The 23,228-nt window shown below is 40.3% G+C and overlaps 1 protein-coding gene and 1 non-coding gene across 3 annotated transcripts in view; both read left to right on the forward strand.

The window, feature by feature from the left end:
• LOC134210900 (uncharacterized) overlaps nucleotides 1-23,228 on the forward strand; it is a 281,805-nt gene that overhangs the window by 145,526 nt on the left and 113,051 nt on the right. For both annotated transcript variants that reach the window (XM_062687326.1, XM_062687327.1), the window contains one exon: nucleotides 10,855-11,497. In XM_062687326.1, the coding sequence (XP_062543310.1) occupies nucleotides 10,855-11,497 (643 nt within the window). The remainder of the gene's footprint in view (nucleotides 1-10,854; nucleotides 11,498-23,228) is intronic.
• On the forward strand, nucleotides 15,559-15,677 carry LOC134218567 (5S ribosomal RNA). Its single transcript, XR_009981359.1, has one exon. It is a non-coding gene; the product is annotated as a 5S ribosomal RNA (ribosomal RNA).

Here is a 23,228-nt window from a genome sequence, read left to right on the forward strand (position 1 = left end):
TCAGAATATCAGAATATCAGAATATCAGAATATCAGAATATCAGAATATCAGAATATTAGAATATCAGAATCAGTATCAGAATCAGTATCAGAATCAGTATCAGAATCAGTATCAGAATCAATATCAGAATCAGTATCAGAATCAGTATCAGAATCAGTATCAGAATCAGTATCAGAATCAGTATCAGAATCAGTATTGGAAGCAGTATCAGAAGAACCAGCATCAGAACCAGTATCAGAATCAGTATCAGAATCAGTATCAGAATCAGTATAAGAATCAGTATCAGAATCAGAATCAAAATAAGCATCAGAATCAGTATCAGTATCAGAATCAGAATCAAAATAAGTATCAGAATCAGAATCAAAATAAGTATCAGAATCAGTATCAGAATCAGTAACAGAATCAGAATCAGTACCAAAGTCAGTTTTACAATCGGTATCACAATCAGTATTAGAACCAGTATCAGAATCAGTATCATAATCAGAATCAGAATCAAAAACAGAATCAGAATCAGAATCAAAATCAGAATCAGAATCAGAATTAGAAAAAGAATCAGAATCAGAATTAGAATCAGCATCAGAATCAAAATCAGAATCAGAATATCAGAATATCAGAATATCAGAATATCAGAATATCAGAATATCAGAATATCAGAATATCAGAATATCAGAATATCAGAATCAGTATCAGAATAAGTATCAGAATCAGCGTCAGAATCAGAATCAGTACCAGAGTCAGTTTCACAATCGATATCACAATCAGTATTAGAACCAGTATCAGAATCAGTATCATAATCAGAATGAGAATCAAAATCAGAATCAGAATCTGCATCAGAATCAGAATTAGAAAAAGAATCAGAATTAGAATCTGCATCAGAATCAAAATCAGAATAAGAATGACAGAATATGCGAATATCAGAATATCAGAATATCAGAATATCAGAATATCAGAATATCAGAATATCAGAATATCAGAATATCAGAATATCAGAATATCAGAATATCAGAATATCAGAATATCAGAATATCAGAATATCAGAATATCAGAATATCAGAATATCAGAATATCAGAATATCAGAATATCAGAATATCAGAATATCAGAATATCAGAATATCAGAATATCAGAATATCAGAATATCAGAATATCAGAATATCAGAATATCAGAATATCAGAATATCAGAATATCAGAATATCAGAATATCAGAATATCAGAATATCAGAATATCAGAATATCAGAATATCAGAATATCAGAATATCAGAATATCAGAATATCAGAATCAAAGTCAGAATCAGAATCAGAATTTAAAACATCATCAAAATCATAGCCAGAATTACAGCAAAAACTAGAATTAGAATCAGGAAAAAAAAATTGGAATCAGAATCGAAACCAGAATCACAACAAGATCCAGAACAACAATCAGAATCAGCTACAAAATCATTATCGAAACCAGAATAAGGTTCGAAAACGGTTTAATAATGATGAATTAAAATTAGTAATGGATTTGAAATCAGAAACAGAATTGGAGTCAGAAACGGGAAGAATTTCCCGAAGTAATTCCGTAAAATTTCCCGAGTAAATTCCGAGCTTTATAATCGAAATTCACGTTAATCAACACTTCAAAACTTTAAATAAATAAGTTTGGCAGAAAGTAAATGCGGGTATAGTTTCTGGACATCAACCATTACATGATCTTCGTTCACGGAAAGCTTTGAGTGCTTTATCAAAACGGTCTTACACAATCACCATGGCTTGGGTCCCTTCTCATTGCTCGATTCCGGGAAATGCGAAAGTGGACTCATTGGCTAAGGTGGGCGCTTTGGAAGATGATATTTACGATCGACAAATCACCTTCGATGAATTTTTCACATTAGCTCGTCAGGAAACCTTGAACAGCTGACAACAGAAATGAAATGGGGAGTTGGGTAGATGGCTGTATTCAATTCGTCCGCAGGTATCGAAGAGTCCATGTTTCAAAAAAATGAATATGGGACGAGACTTCATTCGAACCATGTGTCGTCTAATGTCCAATCACAACACTTTGAATGCACATCTTTTCAGAGTGGGGCTCTCAGAAGGCAATCTTTGTGTTTGCGGCGCAGATTATCAGGACATTGATCATGTCGTGTGGGCCTGCGAGAACATTGCGCTAAATGGACATCTCCGGGTCCGAGGAAAACAAAGAAAACCTATTAGGGACCCGAGTAACACAATTCAGACTGATTTGGTTACTCCAACTCATATATGACTTGATTCAGTCGTACATAAGTTGTAGTAACTCATCTATGACAAGTGTGTTGCTTGGGGAAGTGTTGCCGTGTCTTGACCTCGAATACATGTCCTTTGTCCACCAATTCTTGAAAATGGCAGATTTTAGGCTGTGACCATTGCCTTCTTGTCGTACCCCATCACGAATGTCTTCTTCTTGTTGCTCATCAATGTCTGTCGTTATTCCCTCTCGTATGTCTTTCTCTTGTTGTCTCCCAAGAAAATATTTGTTTGTTCCGTTACAGATCGAATCGTTACAGAAATATCGTTAAGCATCTAAATCATGTAACCATTAGAATCGTAATTAGTCAAGTACCGTAAATCCTTTTCCTTTCCCTTTGTTTTATTGTATGCCTTATCCTCGACCAAATCGCGAGTTTATCGGTTCCCCAAAACTAACATTATCAAGATTAAAATTGTACTAGAAACATGATTTCGGCTCCGTAGCGCTTTACGGAAAATGAGCCTCTCAAATAAACAAAAGATTAAAAAAAGATCTTCGTTTTTCAAGACAATCAAGGCTTTCTCGGGCCTTTTGCTCCTATAAGTGACTACCAGGCTCGAGCCCAATACATGATAAGAAAAGCTTTATTAACCCTCTTAAGTGATTCAATTAAGCTTAAAATTTATTTTCAAAGTTATACACATTTATAAAACAATATTGAAAAATGATTAATGTTTGGCTCCTCCGTGCTTTTATTCGTATACCTTTAAAAGGGGAAGGGCCGTTTTGCCAAATGCCGAATGCCATCTTGCCATAGGCCACTAGGCCAAAAGTTGTTTGGCCAAATATACCATTTAGCCGAACAGACCATTAGGCCGAACGACATTTGGCTGAATGCATCATTTGACCGAATAGGACATTAAGCCGAAAAGGACATTTGACAGAATAGATCATTTGGCAGAACAGATTATTTGATCGATGACTTTCGGCCAAATGGGTTTCGGCCAAATGACCCTTCTCCCTAGGGTGGTCGGTTTTGACCACTTTTAGTGAAAACCGGTATTTCGGTATTGACGATGTTGATACCGGTAATACCGGTATAATACCGGTATTGAAGTATTTTCTGAGGATTTTATTTTAAGTTCTGAAAAAGCATATCATTTCCAATCGAGAAATCATTATGTACTGTTGTGTAATATTAAGATTTAATGACAGTTTTTATATTTTGCGCCCAAAATCTGGCGAAAAATGGAATAAAACCTAAACTATCAATTGGGTATAGTTTATTTTGTTGTTTCATTAAAGTTTTCCTGTTTTTTTTTATTAAATCATGACTATCGCAAGCATTCAGTGTTGTGTCGTTGGAATTCAATTGTTCAATTTTTCCAGAACTTTTTTCGGAAACTAAATATCAAATCATGAGGTATGACAAACTTGAAGCACTTAAAGCTGCCTACAACTTTGTCTAACAAAACAATGATGTAAATATGTAATCTAATGCGTGGGAGTCAACATTACATAATGTCAAATGACGCGTGTCATTTTGAACAGATTTTACACTCTAGCCTGAGATGCTATATTTAGAGCAATGTACCTTTGAACAAAAATACAGAACTACTCCAGCGTTATGAGTACATCAATAATCATAAAGTGGATTTGGCTTCTAAAAAAAAGTTTTGAACAAATTAGTCATGTAGATGACGTTTTCAACACTGAAACCATTATTTATGATTCCAAATTCTGGGAGCGTTATCCATCGGCACTCATTTGTCTATAACATATAGGTACATCTTGTTACGCTTGGGTTTATTATTATTATCTTTATTTAAGAGGTTTTCAGCCCGAGGCTGGCTCTCCTCTGACGCTTGGGTTTTTCTGTAACTGAGAAGCAAGCATGTTCAAAAAGTAGTGCGTCGGATTTCCACACAGGGCCCGTCATTCTTTAATTCCATCTACCGAATCGTAGGCATTTAATGCGTTATCTAAAACTGTTCTAAAATAAAGATTTTTTTTTCATTTTGGAAAAGGAATTTCTTTCCTGCATTTCTTGGATGTCTCAAATATAAATGCATAAGCGAAAAATAGAAACAAATTTGGAAATTAATATTGTTATCCAGATTTACCTAAAGAGAAAAGAAACTAGTGCATCTTAGTATTGTGTTCGATTTACATCTCATGCAGAACTGAATTTTTCTAGTGAGTCGATTCACCAAAAGCAAAAACTAATTATTCTTCAACATGGTTTGATAAATTTAAACAATTGTTTCTCCCTAAGAATAGAATAAATAATTTGTGGGATTTTTTATTTTCTTTTCTTTTACTGCTGTAAGTGGTCTGAAAAGTAAGAGCACACTAATTACACCATGCGGTTCTAGCCACCCATATAAAAAAGTATTTTATCTACTAAATTTTGATGAAAATTGGAATACCGAAAATACCGGTTTCTAGACCTTGACAAAACCGGTATTTCGGTATCCAAAAATGGGCCTGTAATACCGGTTTTACCGGTTTCGGTACTACCGGTAAACCACCCTACTTCTCCCTTTGAAGAGTGAAATATTTGAGGTTCAGCATTCTTCCATAACTAAGCTTTTTGAATAAGACATTATAGTGATGAGTGATACAATCTTAGGTATTTTTATATAAAAATATCCCCTTAAAATTTCAAAATTTCAAGACTTTAACCACAGACAAACAGACATAACACATTGAACATTCACTCATGAAATTCATCGTCGTGAGCACCCTAACTACTTCTGTTGTTTTCACTAAGTTGGGCAAACCACGAACCAGATGGCGGTAGTAAGGAAACGTCAAAATCGTGCAAATCCGATGCTGGCGCCACGAGTGATCGATTGGCCAACTAATGATATTTTAAATTGACCATTAAATCCGTGAACGATGAGGATTTCACAAGTGTTATGTCTGTTTGTCTGTTGCTTTAACATTAATAAAGATTTTTAACTACTAATATGTTTTAAAAATCAAAAATATATATAGATACAAGAAATTATTTTATTGAATAAAAAACTAGAAAAACAAAATTATAGGAATACAAATTTTCAATTGATGAAATTGCGAATTAAAAACTGTAATTGCCCAAATCGTGTTCAGATCGATTTTCCGAAGAATTTACGGAGAAATTCCGAAGAATAAACCGGGGTTAAACCTCATGGAAATCATCTCAATTTTATTCGGGAAATTCTTCTGTTTTTTTTGGGAAATTCTCCAAAATTTCCTCAGGAAGTTCTTCGGGATTTCCTTGGGATGTTTTTTTGATAATTCCGTCGGGTAATTCTTCACAATTTTCTTAAAACACTTCGATGTCTCTTCGGAAGATTCTTTGCAGTTTCCTCGGAAATTTACAGTCAATTGCCTAAGAAAGTTCGCCGGAATTTTTCCGGAAATTGGAATTTTATTTTGGAGTCTTACGGTAAACTGCAAAGACCAGGATCCTGATTTTTTGCGTCCCATATTTCAAACTTTTTTCATTGATTTATTTAATTCTATGCGATTCAATCTATCGTAATAATACAATAGGTCGGTTTTTAAATCGAAATTAGAAATGTAATACCTTTGAAGTTGGTTTCTAATTCCAAAATCGAAATTAATTCTCGCGGTAATCTATATTAATTCAACTCTATAAACAACATACTTGCCTCCACCCGTCGCAATTTGTAGGTCATAAACATAATTTTCCCATAAAACGGTTCGCCTGTTAGGAAATCACCCAACAAACGAAAACATACATATCGCCCCTCAAGGATCAGCAACACAAGTTTTGTGATACAGCAGAAAAAAAAGAAATGTCCATTCTCCAACTGTTTTCACCACTGCTGCTGCTGCTGCTGTATTGTTCCTTCCATTCTCGATTCACCCGGCGCTCGTAACCCTCCCCGAACGCATCGCACAAGAAACGATTGACGGGGCCATAAGGAATTTCATCCAGGCAAGCGAGGTCGACGGCGGTGCAACAGGTTGCACCGAAAAACCATCAGTTTCACGTCCATGTGCCGGCCCCGATGCTCAATTTCTCCGGTTGTTGATTTCGCTCCATTGCATTGTGCGTCGCACGTCGGGCCATCACCATCATCATCATCAGCTCTCCCCAGGATAGGATGATGATGGCGCGGCGGAAGGCAGCAGCACTCAATAAATAACTCCAATTTTGCCCTTTTGGCCGCTTGCTCTTCTTCGTTGGCCCGAATATCATTGTTGTTGAACAGGTTTGTTTAATGTTTATTACTTTTGTAATTATTAGAACAGCACATTAGAGGTAATTTCTTACTTTGCATACTTTTTCATTTGGGGAGAATGGTCTAATGTACACCGTGAATTTTATTTAAAAATATTTTCCTAAAAAGAATTTTCAACATGCAGGTTTTCGAATTTGAAACATTATGTGGAATATTGGATTTTTGTAAAATTATATTGATATTACTGTGCATTTGTGTTGAATCTAGAAGCATGTAAGCAATAAATACGTGTCCCACGCACATTTTCCCTTCTATACATTCGAATCATTCTCCCCGTAGCTCACCTTAATGGGGTGAAACATTCACTCGAGTGTCAAAGGAATTCCTTCACTAGCTTGGCATATGTTCCAAACATGATCGAAAAATGAATTAACGTTATCCTACAATCTTCCTATCCTTCCAGAGCGGCATTGCTACTTGATTGCTGCTCATCCGACAACCCTCGTTCGGTTGCGTTGGGACGGTTGCGACATGTGTGTGGCACAATTTGACGTGTCACCAACGATGTCGAGGGAAAAAAATGGAACACGTATTCAAATGATTGTTATCCCCGAGGCAGCCACCATCACAAGTCACTCATCCGTATCGAGTCACACCACAGAGTCGTTAATTGCGCCAGTTAAACGAAAGCTATAATTTTACCGATCCGAAAACTGAAATTCTCGACTGTCATATGTCCGTGTGTGTATTCCCGCGCCTTCGCCGAACCTACGGACATTGCCAAGCGTTGACTAATCTTAATCTTCCCCGTCGACAGTGCGCGAAACCCCAATTGAGGCTAGAGATCAAGGCGCCACCCGTATATCTATGGGAGCTGGTATCGTCCAAGTCCAAGTCACGGCACAGCCTCCTCGCGCCTGCCGGACGGGTGCGATCAATTATGTGGGGAATTTTATTCGTGATGCTACTTAACATCGATTGACCTGCGCGCGGCAAAACGGCTCTACGGACGTTCGCTGGTTGGATGAGTCTTCTAAAGCGTGCGGGCGCTATAAAGATGAGCGAGATTATTTAAATTTATCAACCGTTGAGTATGACGGAATTTCAAATTCGTTTGACAGATGACGGTGTCAATTGTCATTTCTATTGCCGATATCGGCTCTTTACATTCCTCTAACTACGAAATCTATTTCACTAGGTCAATGTTACAGATCGTCTGATCGACTAGCGAGGGAATCGTGGACGCATAAACAATCTACTCAAGTCCGTCGTCAGGAATCAGATTCCTATCCCCATCGCGCGCGGGGTGGAATTAATTGTCTCGGCCAAGTGATGATCAAACAATCGCAGTTACCAATACAGCAACAACACCCGCTGAACCGGCAGGGAATCGTCAGCTGGGCAGTTAACTCAATTGAAACTGATTTCGTTAGATATTGCAACTCTCCGTAACGGATACCGCGTTGCGCCCAACAGCAGAGGCACTGATGTGTTTGTGTGCAATCAGAAGCTCTTTGAATGGAGCGAATTCGAACGACTTCTCGGTTTATAAATATGTTGTGATCATGATCTTTAAATTAATCTTAATTGTTATAAATCTCTTTCCATGTCTCCAGCGAGAACAAGTGTACATGAGATGAACGGTAATGGAGATTGTATTTTAATATTGTTTTATGAAGTTATATTTTCTTCAAAAAACATTTTTTTGGTCGAGTGTGAAAAAGATCTACATAAGCAACAATCCTTATCGTTTTTTCAGGCTGAAGTCAACGATAAAGCCTAATATGCGCAACCCATCCTTCCAAATGCGCCACAAAAAAATAACAAAAATAACAGTTAATTGCATATTATTCGGCAACTCGGCCGTACGAAAACCATTTTTTTGTTAAATATCTTGGCTGTGCATATGCATATAAAGCTGTTGAATGGACAAATTGATATGAATTTTGCGAAGAATCCACGTGTCTTGAGGATTGAATTTCAACCTCTCTATTTCTAGATAGGCGTGATACCTACACAACCAAGACCTTAAAGCACGTTTGTGGAAAAAGCCATCAGAATCCAGTTCTTCACATGGTTAGCTCTCTTTTGCAAATTGAATATCTTTCGGATGCTTGATTTGTTCCAATCTTACGTGCTTTACTATTGTATACCACAGCTGTACTAATCAGCATGCTCGCATGACGGAATGCGATCACTTGTTGCATTTGATTGAGGATTGCCCAACGTGCGGTTACGTTAAGGCAATCAAACTCATCAAATGCTTTAGCCAAGCAAGCCTTTGGCACAGCAGAGTGCGATTGAATTCGCATTCTATACCGTCCTGCCCAGACAGTTCCTGGGGGCATGGAGTGCGATCCTCTCGTTTAATAAACAATGTGCACTGCTTGGCTGTGGGTATACAATAGTAAAGCTACATGTGGAGATTGGACAAATCAAGATCCGAAAGATATTCAATTTGGTAAAAAGAGAGCTAACCGCGGTGGAGGTTGGTACTCGGATTCTGATGGCTTTTCCGCAAACGTGACCTTTAAGTGGTCTGTTGTGTAGGGGTTATCACGCCTATCTAGAGAGTAGGAGGTTGAGGGTTCGAGTCCCTCCAAGACACGTGGATTCTTTTTCGCAAATTTCATATCAATTTGTCCATTTCGAAACATATGCTGTGCATATGCACAGCCAAGATATTTAACAAAAAAATAACAGATTGAAAACTTACTGAACCATTGTTTTGGATTGGATTTGGATTGGATTTGGATTGGATTTGGATTGGATTTGGATTGGATTTGGATTGGATTTGGATTGGATTTAGATTGATTTTGGATTGGATTTGATTGTATTTGAATTGGATTTGGATTGGATTTGGATTGGATTTGGATTGGATTTGGATTGGATTTGCATTGGATTTGGATTGGATTTGGATTGGATTGGGATTGGATTTGGATTGGATTGGATTTGGAATGGATTTGGATTGGATTTGGATTGGATTGCACACTTAGTTTTTATTTGTGCAGCTCGGCAAAAATCCGCACAGCCGTGCGCCAGCAAAATAAAAAACTGATGTTTCAGCAGAAATGGCGTTTGTTAGCTGATTTTCGGCAAAATATTTGCTGATTTTCAGCAATTTTGACAGAAATCTCGGCAAAAAACATGATTGCTGGGGCACGGCTGTGCGAATCTCGGTAAAAGTTGACCATTTTGCTGAGATCTCGGTAAAAAAATTAAGTGTGTGGATTTGGATGAGAAGTGAGAAATAAGGAGTGAGGAATGAGATGTCTCACTCCTCCTTTCCCTATTCTCATTTGTCACTTCATACTTCACACGATGAGAAGTGGGAATTGGTGGAAAAACAGTGAGAAATGAAAACGTCACTTTCGGCCGAATGAAATGTTCGGTCAAATGACATTTTCATACGAAGGGCTTTTTCAGCCAAACGGCCATCGCGGTCAATCGGGATTTTTGAGGAAATAATCATTTCGGCCAAGTGGCCCTTTCAGCAAAATAATCATTTCGATCAAACGGTAATTCAGCAAAACGACATTTTCGGCTAAATGACCTGCTTGGCCATATTTCCCGTTCGATCTTATGACATTTTCGGCTAAATGATCTTCTAGCCCAACAACGATTACCGACAAATAGCATTTTCGGTAAAATGACCTATTCGGCCAAACGACTATTTCAATCAAATAGCCATCACGATATTGTCGGCGTTATGTCAAATTCGGTCAAATGGCCATTGCCCGACTTGGTTTCGACCTAATGGTTCGTTGGGACAAATGGAATATTTGACAGTTTGGTAACAGGCGCCGGTGTGACCTAGTAAATGATATCACTAGTACTTGTTCTATGCAAACATTTGTTGGTACAAGAAGTTGGTACAGTAACAACAACGGGCAGTCAATCAAACTCAAACTCAAATGACAAAAGTTCGCTGGCCGTGTGCCCATTTCAATCGAATGACATTTTGGACCCAATGACTTTCGGTCGTTGGTTTTCAGCCTAATGATTTGTACGGCCAAATGGCATATTCTGCTGAATAAGTTCCCACCCGAAATTGAGTGTTAATTAAATCTCTAATGTTGCCGAAAGTCTTCACGTATCACATTATTCAATAAACTCCTTATATTTTATTTCTGACTTTTTTCACTCCTCAAAAATATGTTCCAAATATTTAATAAACAAAGTACGGACTTCTAAACTAATCAACCGATACTAAAATTTCTCAAAAAAGTCCACTTTTGCATACTGTTTTATCTTCCCTTGGTTTTTATCAGGAGAATATATTTTTCATTTTCTTTTAATGAGCGTATACGTTACTTTTACTAAACTAAAAATATAAGCTTCTTAGAATAGAACATTAAAATTTTGCATTAAATAATGAATGTGAATAGCAAGCTTGCGTTTTAACTAATACCTGATACCATTCTTTCCCCTCCATTTCCAACAGCAACAAGCCCTAGCACTGACACGTCCTAAATCACCGAAGAAGGAATCCTCCGTGCCGGTATCCCCATCAAACGGCCGAGAGCTGGAAATGTCCAGCCCAAAAGTGCACCTATCGTCATCCTCGTCGTCAAACATTTCGGATCATCCGAACGCAGCCGCCGCTCTCATCGCCAGCGATAATCTGAACTTGTCGTCTATTTCGGCCACCAACGGTGGATCCACCTCGAACAGGAGCAGCACCCCACAGCAGCAGCCACAGCAACAACAGCTGCCCCACCCGCAGCACCACCAGCAGCAACAACACCACCACCATCACCAGCACCACCCGGCGATCAGTGTTTCCCAATCGCTGATGGGATCGAACGCCACCCGCTCGCTGACGCCGCGAATCAGCGTCAGCACTTCCCTTGCGGAGAATGGCTCCGCCGGGGCGGTTTCCAGCCACAATAACAGCAATAGTAACATCCCGAACAGCGCCACCCTCAGCAGTAGTGCCGTGTCGTCCGGAATCCAACCGCCACCGAATCCTAGCAACGGAGCCACTGCGGACCGAGGGATGATTCCGCAGTCGCCGGTGGCAGCCGTTGCAGCCGCAGCCGCCGCCATGCAAGATCGGAAGGATTTCGATTTCAGCAAAGTAAACGGTAAGTGCAGGACATAGGAAATCAATTAAATTTATTACTCTTTCAGCGTGCTTCCTGCCGGAATCTGCAGGATAGGGTGACGAGAGTGCAGGTACAAAAAATGTCACTCGTAACCTGAGGGGCAAATTTAATTTGATAACGAACGAAAGCCGCAAAATTATCCTGGCTATGGCTTTGCTTCGCTGACCAAGCGGGCGAGTTATTGAGTGGACTCGCTCGAGGGGTTTTCTGTGGGTTGTTTTTATTTTCATCATTTTTCAGACCTGTGAGAGATCATTCCGAGGGATCGGGGAAGCGATTTGAAGGAGGGTGACGATACATTTGGTTTAATTTCGCTAATTGCAGAATGATGAATTTAGATGGACACTGCACTTGACCGTGATGTTTGGAACTATTATTTTAATAACTTGCTGTAATGTGGAATTGAGGTGTATCAATGAACCTGATGTCAAACGGTGGTGCTTTGTGACCAAGTAAGTCCATTTATGTGGTTTAATAGATTTCAAACTGCCATGAGCTACCAACAATGTTATTTACTTCAAAACATCGCAACATTGTTATTCTCAACGGCCCATATAACAACACACTATTCCACGAAACGCATATCGAAGCGCAGGCGCTCGGGCTCGGATATGCCCAGGGATTAAGGCGATTAGATAAACTATTACAACTGGCCGATCCCTGGACAAACAATGCCCGTGATGTGATGGCAGTTCCCGCACCTCCCGTAAGTGGAATGAACCATTTTTGGTACTTTTACGACCGTGACGAACCGGTAATACGATATGTCCTTGCTCTCGCATACCGGTGAGGATTTATGGCGGGATTGGATGGTATAGAAAACGAAAGTAAACGACAAAAGTGTACCCACGCCGGGTTTAGGAGGCTCCCCTGCCGACGACAACCAGCGTTAACCACGTTGTTGCTATACCCAAAACAAACATTGCTTCTCACACCTTTTCGCCGTCAGCTCGAAGCTTTGGGTACAGGTGCTACCCTGATCGGGGAGGGAGGACCGATTTCCATCAATTGGAAACGATAGCCGCTTTAGCATTAGCTGCCGTCGTCGTCATTGCCGACCTTCGGATACGCACATGTGTTCCCCTTAGGAAATTTATGCCTTGCACTGCTAGGCTGGAAATCCTTGCTTCGAACACGGCGGACACGTCCCAGTAACAACTGCCCGACGTCCATCGTCGGATGGGTCACGGTTGGCGCGGAAGCGCAATCCGCGGAATCCGACAACGGTGCCAGTGAGCGGCGACGATGTGGACGGTCGGCGGTGGTGGCGCCTAAATTTACATGCCGCTGCAGATAGATTGAACAACAATCGGAACAACACGCACACAAACACCATCCAATCGAATCGAAACCAAGTCCGGGGTGCCCCGGCGCGGAACCAGGCGCACATGTAGACGCATAATCCGTTAAATACATATAAACACCATCCGTGCTAAGCGCTCCAGGACGGATTAAAATCCGTGAACACCGGCTACGGCAGTTTCAGCCTCTGCAATGCACGGCGTGCGGTGGCAGCAGTTGGCTCTCCTAATGCCTAGCCGGGGGGATATAAAATGATTTTTGTTTGGAAGCCAGCAGTGGCAACAGCAACATCCGGAGCTCACTTTGGCTGCCGCGGCGTCATCGTCGGGCCACCGACTAGGGGTCAATGCCTATGATTGCGTATAAAAACGTCAAATGCATATGAAAGCATTACTGGTGATTGGGCACTTGGCGCGGAAAGTACGTACGCTGGGGTCGATCCACTAAAAGTGCGAATGGAGTAACTCTGGACAAACTGTTTGTCTTTTTATTGTTGATAGTAAAAAAGGTCAAACTACATCCCAAACGAAAACCGTTCACTTCAACACCCATTCGGCGGATGTCAGATTATCTAACAATTTTGCCTACCAAAATTTGTATAACAACTGGGCATATGCGAAATTACACGCAAAATAAAGCGTTCCCGAATTCGTGAACTAGCAAAAATACACCGTGATTTTATTCATGGATTCAGGAACACCAGTCACGTTTTCCAGAACGTTCCAGAAAACGTGACTGTTGTTCCCGAATCCGTCACATTGTTCCCGAAAAAATACACCGTGAACTTGTTAGTTCACGAATTCATGAACGCTTTTTTTTGCGTGTACATGATTTTTATTTCAACAGAATTGTAAGAAAATCTAGCATAATTGTGCAGACATAATGCAATATCTGTATAAGAATCATGCAATTGTGCATAAGATTTTGATAGGTTCTTATTCAGAGTTTTTGTGTTGCGGACCGTACAGCTGTGTAGAACAAGTTGAAATGCATCATCAGAACCAGTGCTCCCCGCGTTCGGAGCTTTAAAAAAAAATCCTGAGGCGTACTGCCGTGAATCGCAAGTCAGTCCCTTCTGTATATGGACGCCATATACGGATGGGACTAACTTGCGATTCACGGCAGTATAGTCTCCCGAATCAGTTCTTTATCATGGCAAATCTTTCACGATATGCTACATATCGTATATGTATACAGAGACGATAAGTGAGAGCCTTTTAATTCTCAAAACAACTTGAATGAAAGTTAAAAATAGTTTAAAAAATTCTGTAAATATTCACATTTATTATTGTCGCGCTTATCCTTTTCTATATTATCGCTGCAAAGGTAAACGTCGTAAAATAGCCGCCGGGTTAAAACAGCTCAAAACAAAATCAGGTCAAAATCGGCCTAAATGTAAATTCTCTCCTCTGCTTCTAACGCACTCAATTACCTTCATCCCCACTTAAGCCGAATTAGCAATATTTTGCGTTTGTTAGCTGGGTTTTGGGCAATTGTTTACTGATTTTTAGCAACTTTGACAGGTATCTCAGCAAAACACATGTTTGCTGGGGCTGAAAGATTTGACTTTTTTTTTGTTTTTATTTGAGAGGTTTTCAGCCCTAGGCTGGCTCACCTTTAGAATTTGACAAAATTAATAAAAATGCAAATGATGCAAAATAAAAGTGCATTATGATGGGTCTCCAGTAGCCCTGCGAGCAAAGGCGTAGGATTGCCAATCCGGAGAAGGCGAGTTCGATTCTCGGTCCGGTCTAGGATGCTTACGGGTTGGAAGCATCATCGACTCCCTGGGCATAGTGTATCCAATGTACTTGCCACAAAAGATACATACTCATACAATGGCGGGCATAGAAAAGCTTTCAATTAATAACTGAGGAAATGCTAATAGAATACTAAGCGGAAAGGAAGGCCAAGTTCTAGTTGGAATGTAGAGCCATTGAGGAAGAAGAATGATGAGCAAAAGTGTGTCTCACATTCACATAGGTAGCATATTTTGAATTTATCTGCTAAAGATTAACTAGCGACTTTATTTGATGTTAGTGAAAATAAATAATCGTTGATTCGACTATGCTTCCAATTTGGGAATCCCGAGCTCATTCAGTAGCCGCTAGGTTTCGAAGGCCGACGGAGGTCCTTCGTAGCTTAGTTCTTTAACCAACTAAGCTAGTCACAACACCACCAGTCTAGCGTACTGAGGGTCGTGGGTTTGAGTCCCATCGAAGGGAAAGTGGTTACCTCCAATACATTTTTCAAATCAATATCCTCCACATAATGTACACATATGAGTTTTCAAAATATTATAACCTAGCATTGCCCAATTTACTCGCAACAAGCTGCATTCGACGGGTAAGGCGGCTATTGTTTGCTATTGAAATTTGGCCCGATCGGACATTGCATTTCGGACTTATTGAAAAATCATTGTTTTTTCTCTAGGGTCCTCCTTGGGAAAAAAATCAAAATCGATTTTTTTTTCAAAAATGTTGGCAATGCATAGTACAACATGCAAAATGATACAAAAACGCCAGATTAATCCACCTAGCGTTGGTGGCGCCTTTCTCGCATTTAGTAAAGACACCAACCTTATATGGGGTTTATATGGTCCGATGTACCATTTTCTTCATAACTTTTAAACGCAATGATCGATCGTTATAAAATTCAAAAGTGATCAACAAGTGTGATCCCCTGTCGAATGAAACTTGTTGCGAGAAAATCGGTTAAGGATTTCTATACGAAAAGCTGTCAACGATCATACCATGTTGAAAACACCAGTTCTCGTCCGATCACTGAAGTTAAGCAACATCGGGCGCGATTAGTACTTAGATGGGTGACCGCTTGGGAACGTCGCGTGTCGTTGGCCTTTAAAAGGGGCAGCAGGGACTATGTCCAAGGGCTTGACGACCCCTCCCCATGGCCACTGCGAGTTAGGGGGCCTGTCTAGGATGTGGTGGGGTTTGACAGTGGGCTCTGTTAAACCTCTACAAAAAGCTGCATGTGTCCATAAGCAGGCCCTATCAAACCCAGTCAACACATGAACGTATATGGTGTCGTGTAGGATGCTGAAGTGCAGGCGATAGAGGTACTTTTCCACACAACATGTATGTGTATCGTCTCCAATTTAGCATCTTGTATTGCACCATGTGCGATTTATGTAGACTGGGAAGCGACCGTGTGCCGCTCAAAGCGCACAAGCCCAACACGAGTGCCAACCGGCACATCAGGATTAATACCAGTGAGATCCTGATTACGGTATACTGGTCAAGGCAAGTGACAGACACGCGCGCGCGAAAGTAATGCAAAATAAACGACATGTAAAATGAACGTAAATTTACATTCTTACTTAACGTCAAATAGAGATAAAATAAGGGTTGCTGAATAACATTAGCTTTCCGATTACTATCAATTATTTTCAATCCCGTTTCTTTTTTACTTTTCTTACGTTAATGAAATGATAACGCGGGCGCCTAATCTGAAATTTAAATAAACAATCGCTCACTTTGAGCGATTGATTGTTTATTCTCGCGAAGAATGAACAATTGAACAAATTAAGGAAATGCTAATACTGCTGTGTAGAAGTTTGATAGGTCACAACACTTTCCATGGTGGATCCCGATCTACACTACTTCCTTCCCGTGGTAAAATGTGGAGATGCAGAGGTATTCTCGGTCTCTAGTAGCAACAATTACCACACACTCACATTCCCTCCCTTTCCCAACTGACTGTAAGGACTTGGCCGGCGCCGTTATTGATCAATATTTGCGAGCTGCTGAAACGTGCACTTCGAGAATAGATGGTAAATCCCAACCACTATTTACTTGGATCGTAGTGCAATTTGCACCAGTTCTGATCAATCACGGAGTAGCAACCATTGATATGTACAGTCAGTCTAAGCTAAGCTAAGCTAAGCTAAGCTAAGGATTTCTATACGAAAAGCTGTCTAATGTTTTTTATAGCTTTTGTGCACACACATACACACACATACATACACACGGACAGGCAGACATGTGCTCAGCTCGTCGAGCTAAGTCGATTGGTATATAATACTATGCCCAAGTAACAATTTCCATGCTTGTTGGATTTATTTAATTCTTATAACGGATTTATAATAGCAAACACCACGGCTAGTTGCTCAAATTTATTGTCGCTCTTATTACTATCAATAATACTCTCATAAATCTGCTGAAAAAGCCTCAAACGTCAAATTCCAATTGATTTTATGAGCTGCTCTACGGTTGCGATGAAGAGCGCAATAAGCCATATTTTGAAAGCTCGATAAAGGCCAAAAATTTTGGTCGTAATGTAGTCAAATGAATAACCGCAATAAGAATATTTGCATTGCAAAGAGTTTATAGGGGTGTGGAATAAGAGCAACATTTTTCTGATCGGAACTGATGATGGCCATATTGGGAAAGAAGAAGCATTTTCAAATCAGTCAAATTTATCGCTGAAATCCATAATTAGATAATATTTTCGTCGCGTAGAACACTTCTCTTGGTAAATGATTAGAATTGGAAACATATCAGGGTGAATTCTACAGATTAAGTGGATATTTGCAATGTTGATATTTTAATTGATTTCAATTTATTAACCTGAACTACATTATTTTGCGGGCGCGTAGTATAGAATCTTATTATTTACCTAGCTTTCACCATAAAATCGAAAGCGCAACTTAATTTAATGATAGAATGTTGCAAAACAAACCTGAATAAATATTATTATGATGACATCCTTATCATAATTTTCATCATCAGTCCATTTTGCTATTATTTCTCCGTAATTGTGTTTCCCTTTTTTTCAAACCAACATTTTGACAGCTACCGCAGCCAAATTCCCTTTTTTTGCGGGTGGTTTAAAAAGGGTTTTCAAATAAGAGGTTTATAGTGGTCATCTAGAGAGGGCCACTTAGCCATATCTTACTCTTATAGTGGGCATCAGATGGTTGTCGTATAATAATGAGTTTTATTGTGAGTTCTAATAATTTGATCGTGAAAACCATTCCAAGAGTGGAATAAAACTTGAAATGTTACTTAGGTGCGTCTCAGAGGCTTCTATAGAAAGTTCGTTTTCGGATTGAAATGATAGCCTTTCGGTACAACCTAGTTATACAAGAAAGGCAAAAAGCGATCTATCCTCCTGAAGTGTTTGACCTTTTTATGTGATTTTTTCAATACATTTAACGATGCACGAGAAAAGCATCATCACTGCTAGGTGGATTAATTTGGGTTTTTCATAACACATTTGCAAGAACAGTCAGATATTTGCGTATTTTTTGATGAATTGTTCAAAAAAGAGATTTTCTTGCAGATTTTACTGATAACAAAATTCTGCATTCCAGAGAAATGAAGAATAAGTTGTAGATAATTACAGCGTTGAGAATTTTACAATATATAGACCTTGTTTTTATATTTACTATAAGTAGCTATTATTAGGCCGTCGTGGATAAAGCTTCGAAAGATAAAATCAAGATCTACATGGGCGACTTCAATGCGAAGATCGGCTCCGACAACACGGACTATGAGCGTGTCATGGGACGCCATGGTCTTGGAGAAATGAGTGCAAACGGTGGGCTGTTAGCAGAATTCTGTGGCAATAACGACTTGCTGATTCCCCATCTACCAGTGCACAAAGTCACGTGGTCTCTCGTGATGGACAAACTGAAAATCAAATCGACCACATCTGCACCAGACGAAATGGAGACGAAATCTTTTTGCTTTCAGGAATAAACGCAGCGCTGACATCGCGTCTGACAATCACCTTCTAATTGGCGAGATCCGATTACGCATTGCTCGGATTCAGCGGCGGAAGGAGAGACTCGGACGGCGATTCAACACACGCCGACTAGAAGATTCAGCTGTGAAGAGATCGTTCATTGAAGAACTTGGAACTCGGGCAGCGGATGTCCCGGAAGGCGTAGTAGAGCAGTAGACGGCCATCAATAATGCCTTTATCGAAAAATCGAAGAGCGTAGAGAAGCAAAGGCCGCGATAACGCCGGCAAGAACCAGAGCAGCCGAGTACGAGTCCCGTCAACGGTATTCGACTCTACAGAAGGAAGTTAAACGCTGCTGCAGACGGGACAAGCAAGTGTGGCTGTGGTAAGACTCCCTGGCCGACAAAGGGGAGAAAGCTGCATCAACTGGCGATTTTAGCCTCCTCTACGATAAGGTGAAAGACGCGACAGGTCAGTTACTCCCCGACTCAATTGATCAGCTGACACGTTGGTTCGAGCACTTCGAACAACTTTTTCAAATTTCGACGCCCGAAAAACCATCAACATCTCGCCTTGAGCCGGCAAAGGTGCGACGCATTACCCGCGTCAATTGCGAAGCTCAACCATTGCAGGAGATTGAAGCAGCCACCCGAAGCATGAAATCCTACAAGGCTACCGAGGTCGATCACAATTCAGTAGAGAGGCTCAAAGCTGACCCCGTGCTATCTACGCAAATGTTGCATCTACTATTCTGCAATATCTGGGAAACCGGGCTGATTGGATGCAGGGTGCTTTAGTGAAGGTCCCAAAAAAGGGGGATCTGGTTGTGTGCGACAATTGGAGAGACATCGTGATACTGGAGAAAATAGATTCGACTCTGCGACGGCAGCTGGCAGGACTCCGCCCAGGAAGATCATGTGCCATATTCCCAAAAAAAAACAGTTTGAGCTAGTTTTTTGGCTGACCAAGGCTTTTTGTAGTTGAAAAAGCGCTCAACTGGCTTCCAATGTTTGTTGTGTTGTCACGCTCCGAATTATTCTGGAGCAAGTCAACGAATTCCAAGAGTACCTCTACCTGGTATGCATTGGCTACGGTAAAGCATTCGATCGGCTGAACTACGAAAATCGGTGGGGCACCCTTAGACGCAAGGGAGTTCCGAATAAAACTGTCCGCCTCATCGAAGCACGGAGTACGAAGCTTTGACGTGCAGAGCCCTACATAACGGAGCTCTGTCTGACCCCATTTGGGTAGTCACTAGTATTCTATTTCACCTACTGTTCCTCATCGTTATCGACGAGATCATGGTGGGTGCGCTTGACCGTGTAGCAAACCGTGTGGGCTGTTCTAGCAGCCTATTACTATGTGTGAAACTATTTATTCGCTGGGAAGAACCGCTCCACTGACACACAACCTAACTACACAAAATCCCGAATATGAAAGAGGCAGAAAGGTCGCCTGCTATGCGCTAGTAGTTTATAGAATGGTACTTGCAGTGCGCCCAGTATCATTTACAGAACGGTTACGTAGCACTAATAACACAACCTTCAACACACTATGGAGTATCTAACGACCTCGATTTGGCGGATGTGTTCTAATAGCACAACGGCGTTCTGATATGCAGAGTAAGCTGAACGACCTGGCCGAATGCTCCTCAACGGCGGGTCTCTTTATCGACGTCAACAAGACCAAATCGTTGGATGTGAACACAAACAACCCCTCCAACTCAAACAACCCCACCCCCAAGGTCGAACACTTTCATTGTCTTGGAAACCAGTTAGCGTCTGATGGTGGAGCCAAGATCGACATAGGAGCACGGATCAAGAAGGCTAGGGCTGCTTTTGCGAGTTTATGAATTGTATGGAGATTTAATCGGATTAGTCAACGCACTATATATCAAATATTCAACTCTAACATGAAATCTGTATTGCTATATGCTAGTGAGACTTTGTGTGTATCAGCATAGATCACGTAGAAACTGCAAGTATTCATCAACTAATGTCTACGTTATATAATTCGGACATAATGGGCTCACAATTGGATCTCGAATGCTGAGCTCTATCGACGATGCCATCAAAAACCGATATCGACAGGAATTCGAAAGCGTAAATGGAGGTGGGTCGGACACACATTACGAAAGAGCGGAGATGAAATCTGCAAGCAAGCGCTGGACTGGAATCCAGTAGGACATCGCAGCAGAGGCAGACCCATCAGGGGCTTGTACCTGCGTAGCCTCAACAAGGAAATAAGGGAACTGGACAGGAATCTAACCCTGGGCCCAGGTCAAGGCTAATACGATCAGCCACACCCAGGATGGAGATCTTTTACGTTGGCCCTAGTAAATTTTAGGTCCGAAAAACGCCTATGAAATTATCGTAAATGTTGTCACCGATGTCTAATTGTTGCTCAGTATCAGCTCTGGTGACAGTGTTTCAAGCAAACCTCCAAACCATCAAACTTCCCGTGAAATTATTACTTCACTTCACAAAAAGAGATACTACAGGCGACTCTCTACATCTCGATGTTCTATATCTCGATATCCCTCCCTATGTCGATGGTTTTCTTGGACCCTGCAAAACACATATAGGGTAAGACGGTATAATGCGCCCCATCTGGCCAAAACGCCCCCCTTTGATTTCTAGAAAACTATAACTAACTAAGGGTCAAACTCAGTTGGTACCTATAAATATTTGTAAAACCATCATCCTATGTGAATATGGGAATATTTTTGTATTACTTAATGAAAATATTTGCAAAATACAAAAAGTCACAGTTTTGATGTAACTTTTAACGTTTGTTTGCTGAACATTCTGTAGCGACTCTGGGATACTGTCCGCAAAACTTGCACTGGAACACTCAGTAGGGCAACAAAATTACTTTTATCAGTGGTTAATATGATATAAAATTGCTTCCATCTTCAAAAATGTTACGATTTTCGAAAACATGTTTCACTGGCCAAAACGCCCCAGTGTAGGCTGGACGATATGCCCTTACCAACTGGTCACAAGCGCAGCGAGCCTGCAGCAGTTGCTTCCAAATTGTATGGACCTATGTTGGTTTTTTAATGTCAAGCGCATAAGGATTTGTAGCCTTTTTTGTTATGGGATTGATAAAATACTAATGAAGGGCTTTGAAACGTCTTTGGTTAAGGTGGGGCGTATTGCCCAGGCACTTTTTGAAATTCATTTTTTCACGACTTTTCAAAAAAGCTTTATTACGTGTTATCTGTAATATTTGTATGTGACTACTCATGGGCAATGCATTTGTGACTTCCTGCACTACCAAATAACACAAAGTTTGCATAAATTGCGTTGAGAAGTAAAAAGTTATCAAGGAGTTGCCTTAGGGGGGGCATATTATACCGTCTTACCCTATTTTTGCTTACTAAATTTCGGTAACCTCCCTCTCAATCTCGATGTGCTCTGGTCATATTTTGTAGTTCAACAAGTCGCAAATGCATTACCTGTGAGTAGTCATATAAAAATATTACTGATAACACGTAATAAAGCTTTTTTGAAAAACTGGATTTCAAAAAGTGCCTGGGCAATACGCCCCACCGTAATCAAACACGTTTCATAGCCCTTCATTAATATTTTATCTATCCCATAATAAAAAGGTTACAAATCCTTATGTGCTTGACATTAAAAAATCAACAAAAGTCCATTTAAGCAGGTGTGAATTACATTTCAATATTGTCCATACAATTTGGAAGCAACTGCTGCAGGCTCGCTGCGCTTGTGTACAGTTGATAAGGGCATACCGTCCTGCCTACACTGGGGCGTTTTGATCAGTGAAACATGTTTTCGAAAATCGTTACTTTTTTGAAGATGGAAGCAATTTTATATCATATTAAACACTGATAAAAGTTATTTTGTTGCCCTACTGAGTGTTCCAGTGCAAGTTTTCCGGACAGTGTGCTAGAGTCGCTCCAGAATGTTGAGCAAACAAACATGAAAAGTTACATCAAAACATTTTCATTGTGTAATAGAAAAATACTTCAACATTTACATAGTATGATGCTTTTACAAATATTTATAGGTTCCAACTGATTTTTACCCTTAGTTAGGTATAGTTTTCTAGAAATCAAAAGGGGGCGTATTGGCCAGGTGGGGCGCATTATACCGTCTTACCCTACCCATCAAAATATTTCGTCCATTTCACAGTCTCTCCTTCCTTATCTCGACGGTCCCTTCAATAGAGTACTGCTTGATGACGTAGCTTGACAGTTCACAGAGCTTGTTCAGTTCACAGCAGCTGCCGGAAAACCTGTGTTGAGAATTATTAAGAGTATTGATGTCTTATGTGATTGATTTATGGTAGGAATCAAAGTATATTAGTAGAATATTCGAGTCAAAATGATTTTGAAAGGAAAATATTAATTATTTCCGGCTCATCGATTTTAATTCAAACATACTGTAAACAAGCGATGTGAACTGTCAAATAGGTGAGGTTAGGTCAAGATTTTGCATTGGTCTATAAAAATATTTTCCCAAAATAAAAACAAATGGCAATGGACGGTTTCATTCCAAATTTCATTAACTTAGTTAGTGGACGAATCTGAAAATGTCGCACAACATTTCATACCGCATACGTATAGCAAGTACACCAAGCACAAGTTCAAAAATCATCTAGCTCATAAGTTGTTGATTGTTTTTTAACCCTTATGTTACCGACAAGGTGCCCGGGTACCTCTTTGGTTTTCAAG

Source organism: Armigeres subalbatus, chromosome 2 (assembly GCF_024139115.2).
Source record: "Armigeres subalbatus isolate Guangzhou_Male chromosome 2, GZ_Asu_2, whole genome shotgun sequence".
NCBI lineage: Eukaryota > Metazoa > Arthropoda > Insecta > Diptera > Culicidae > Armigeres > Armigeres subalbatus.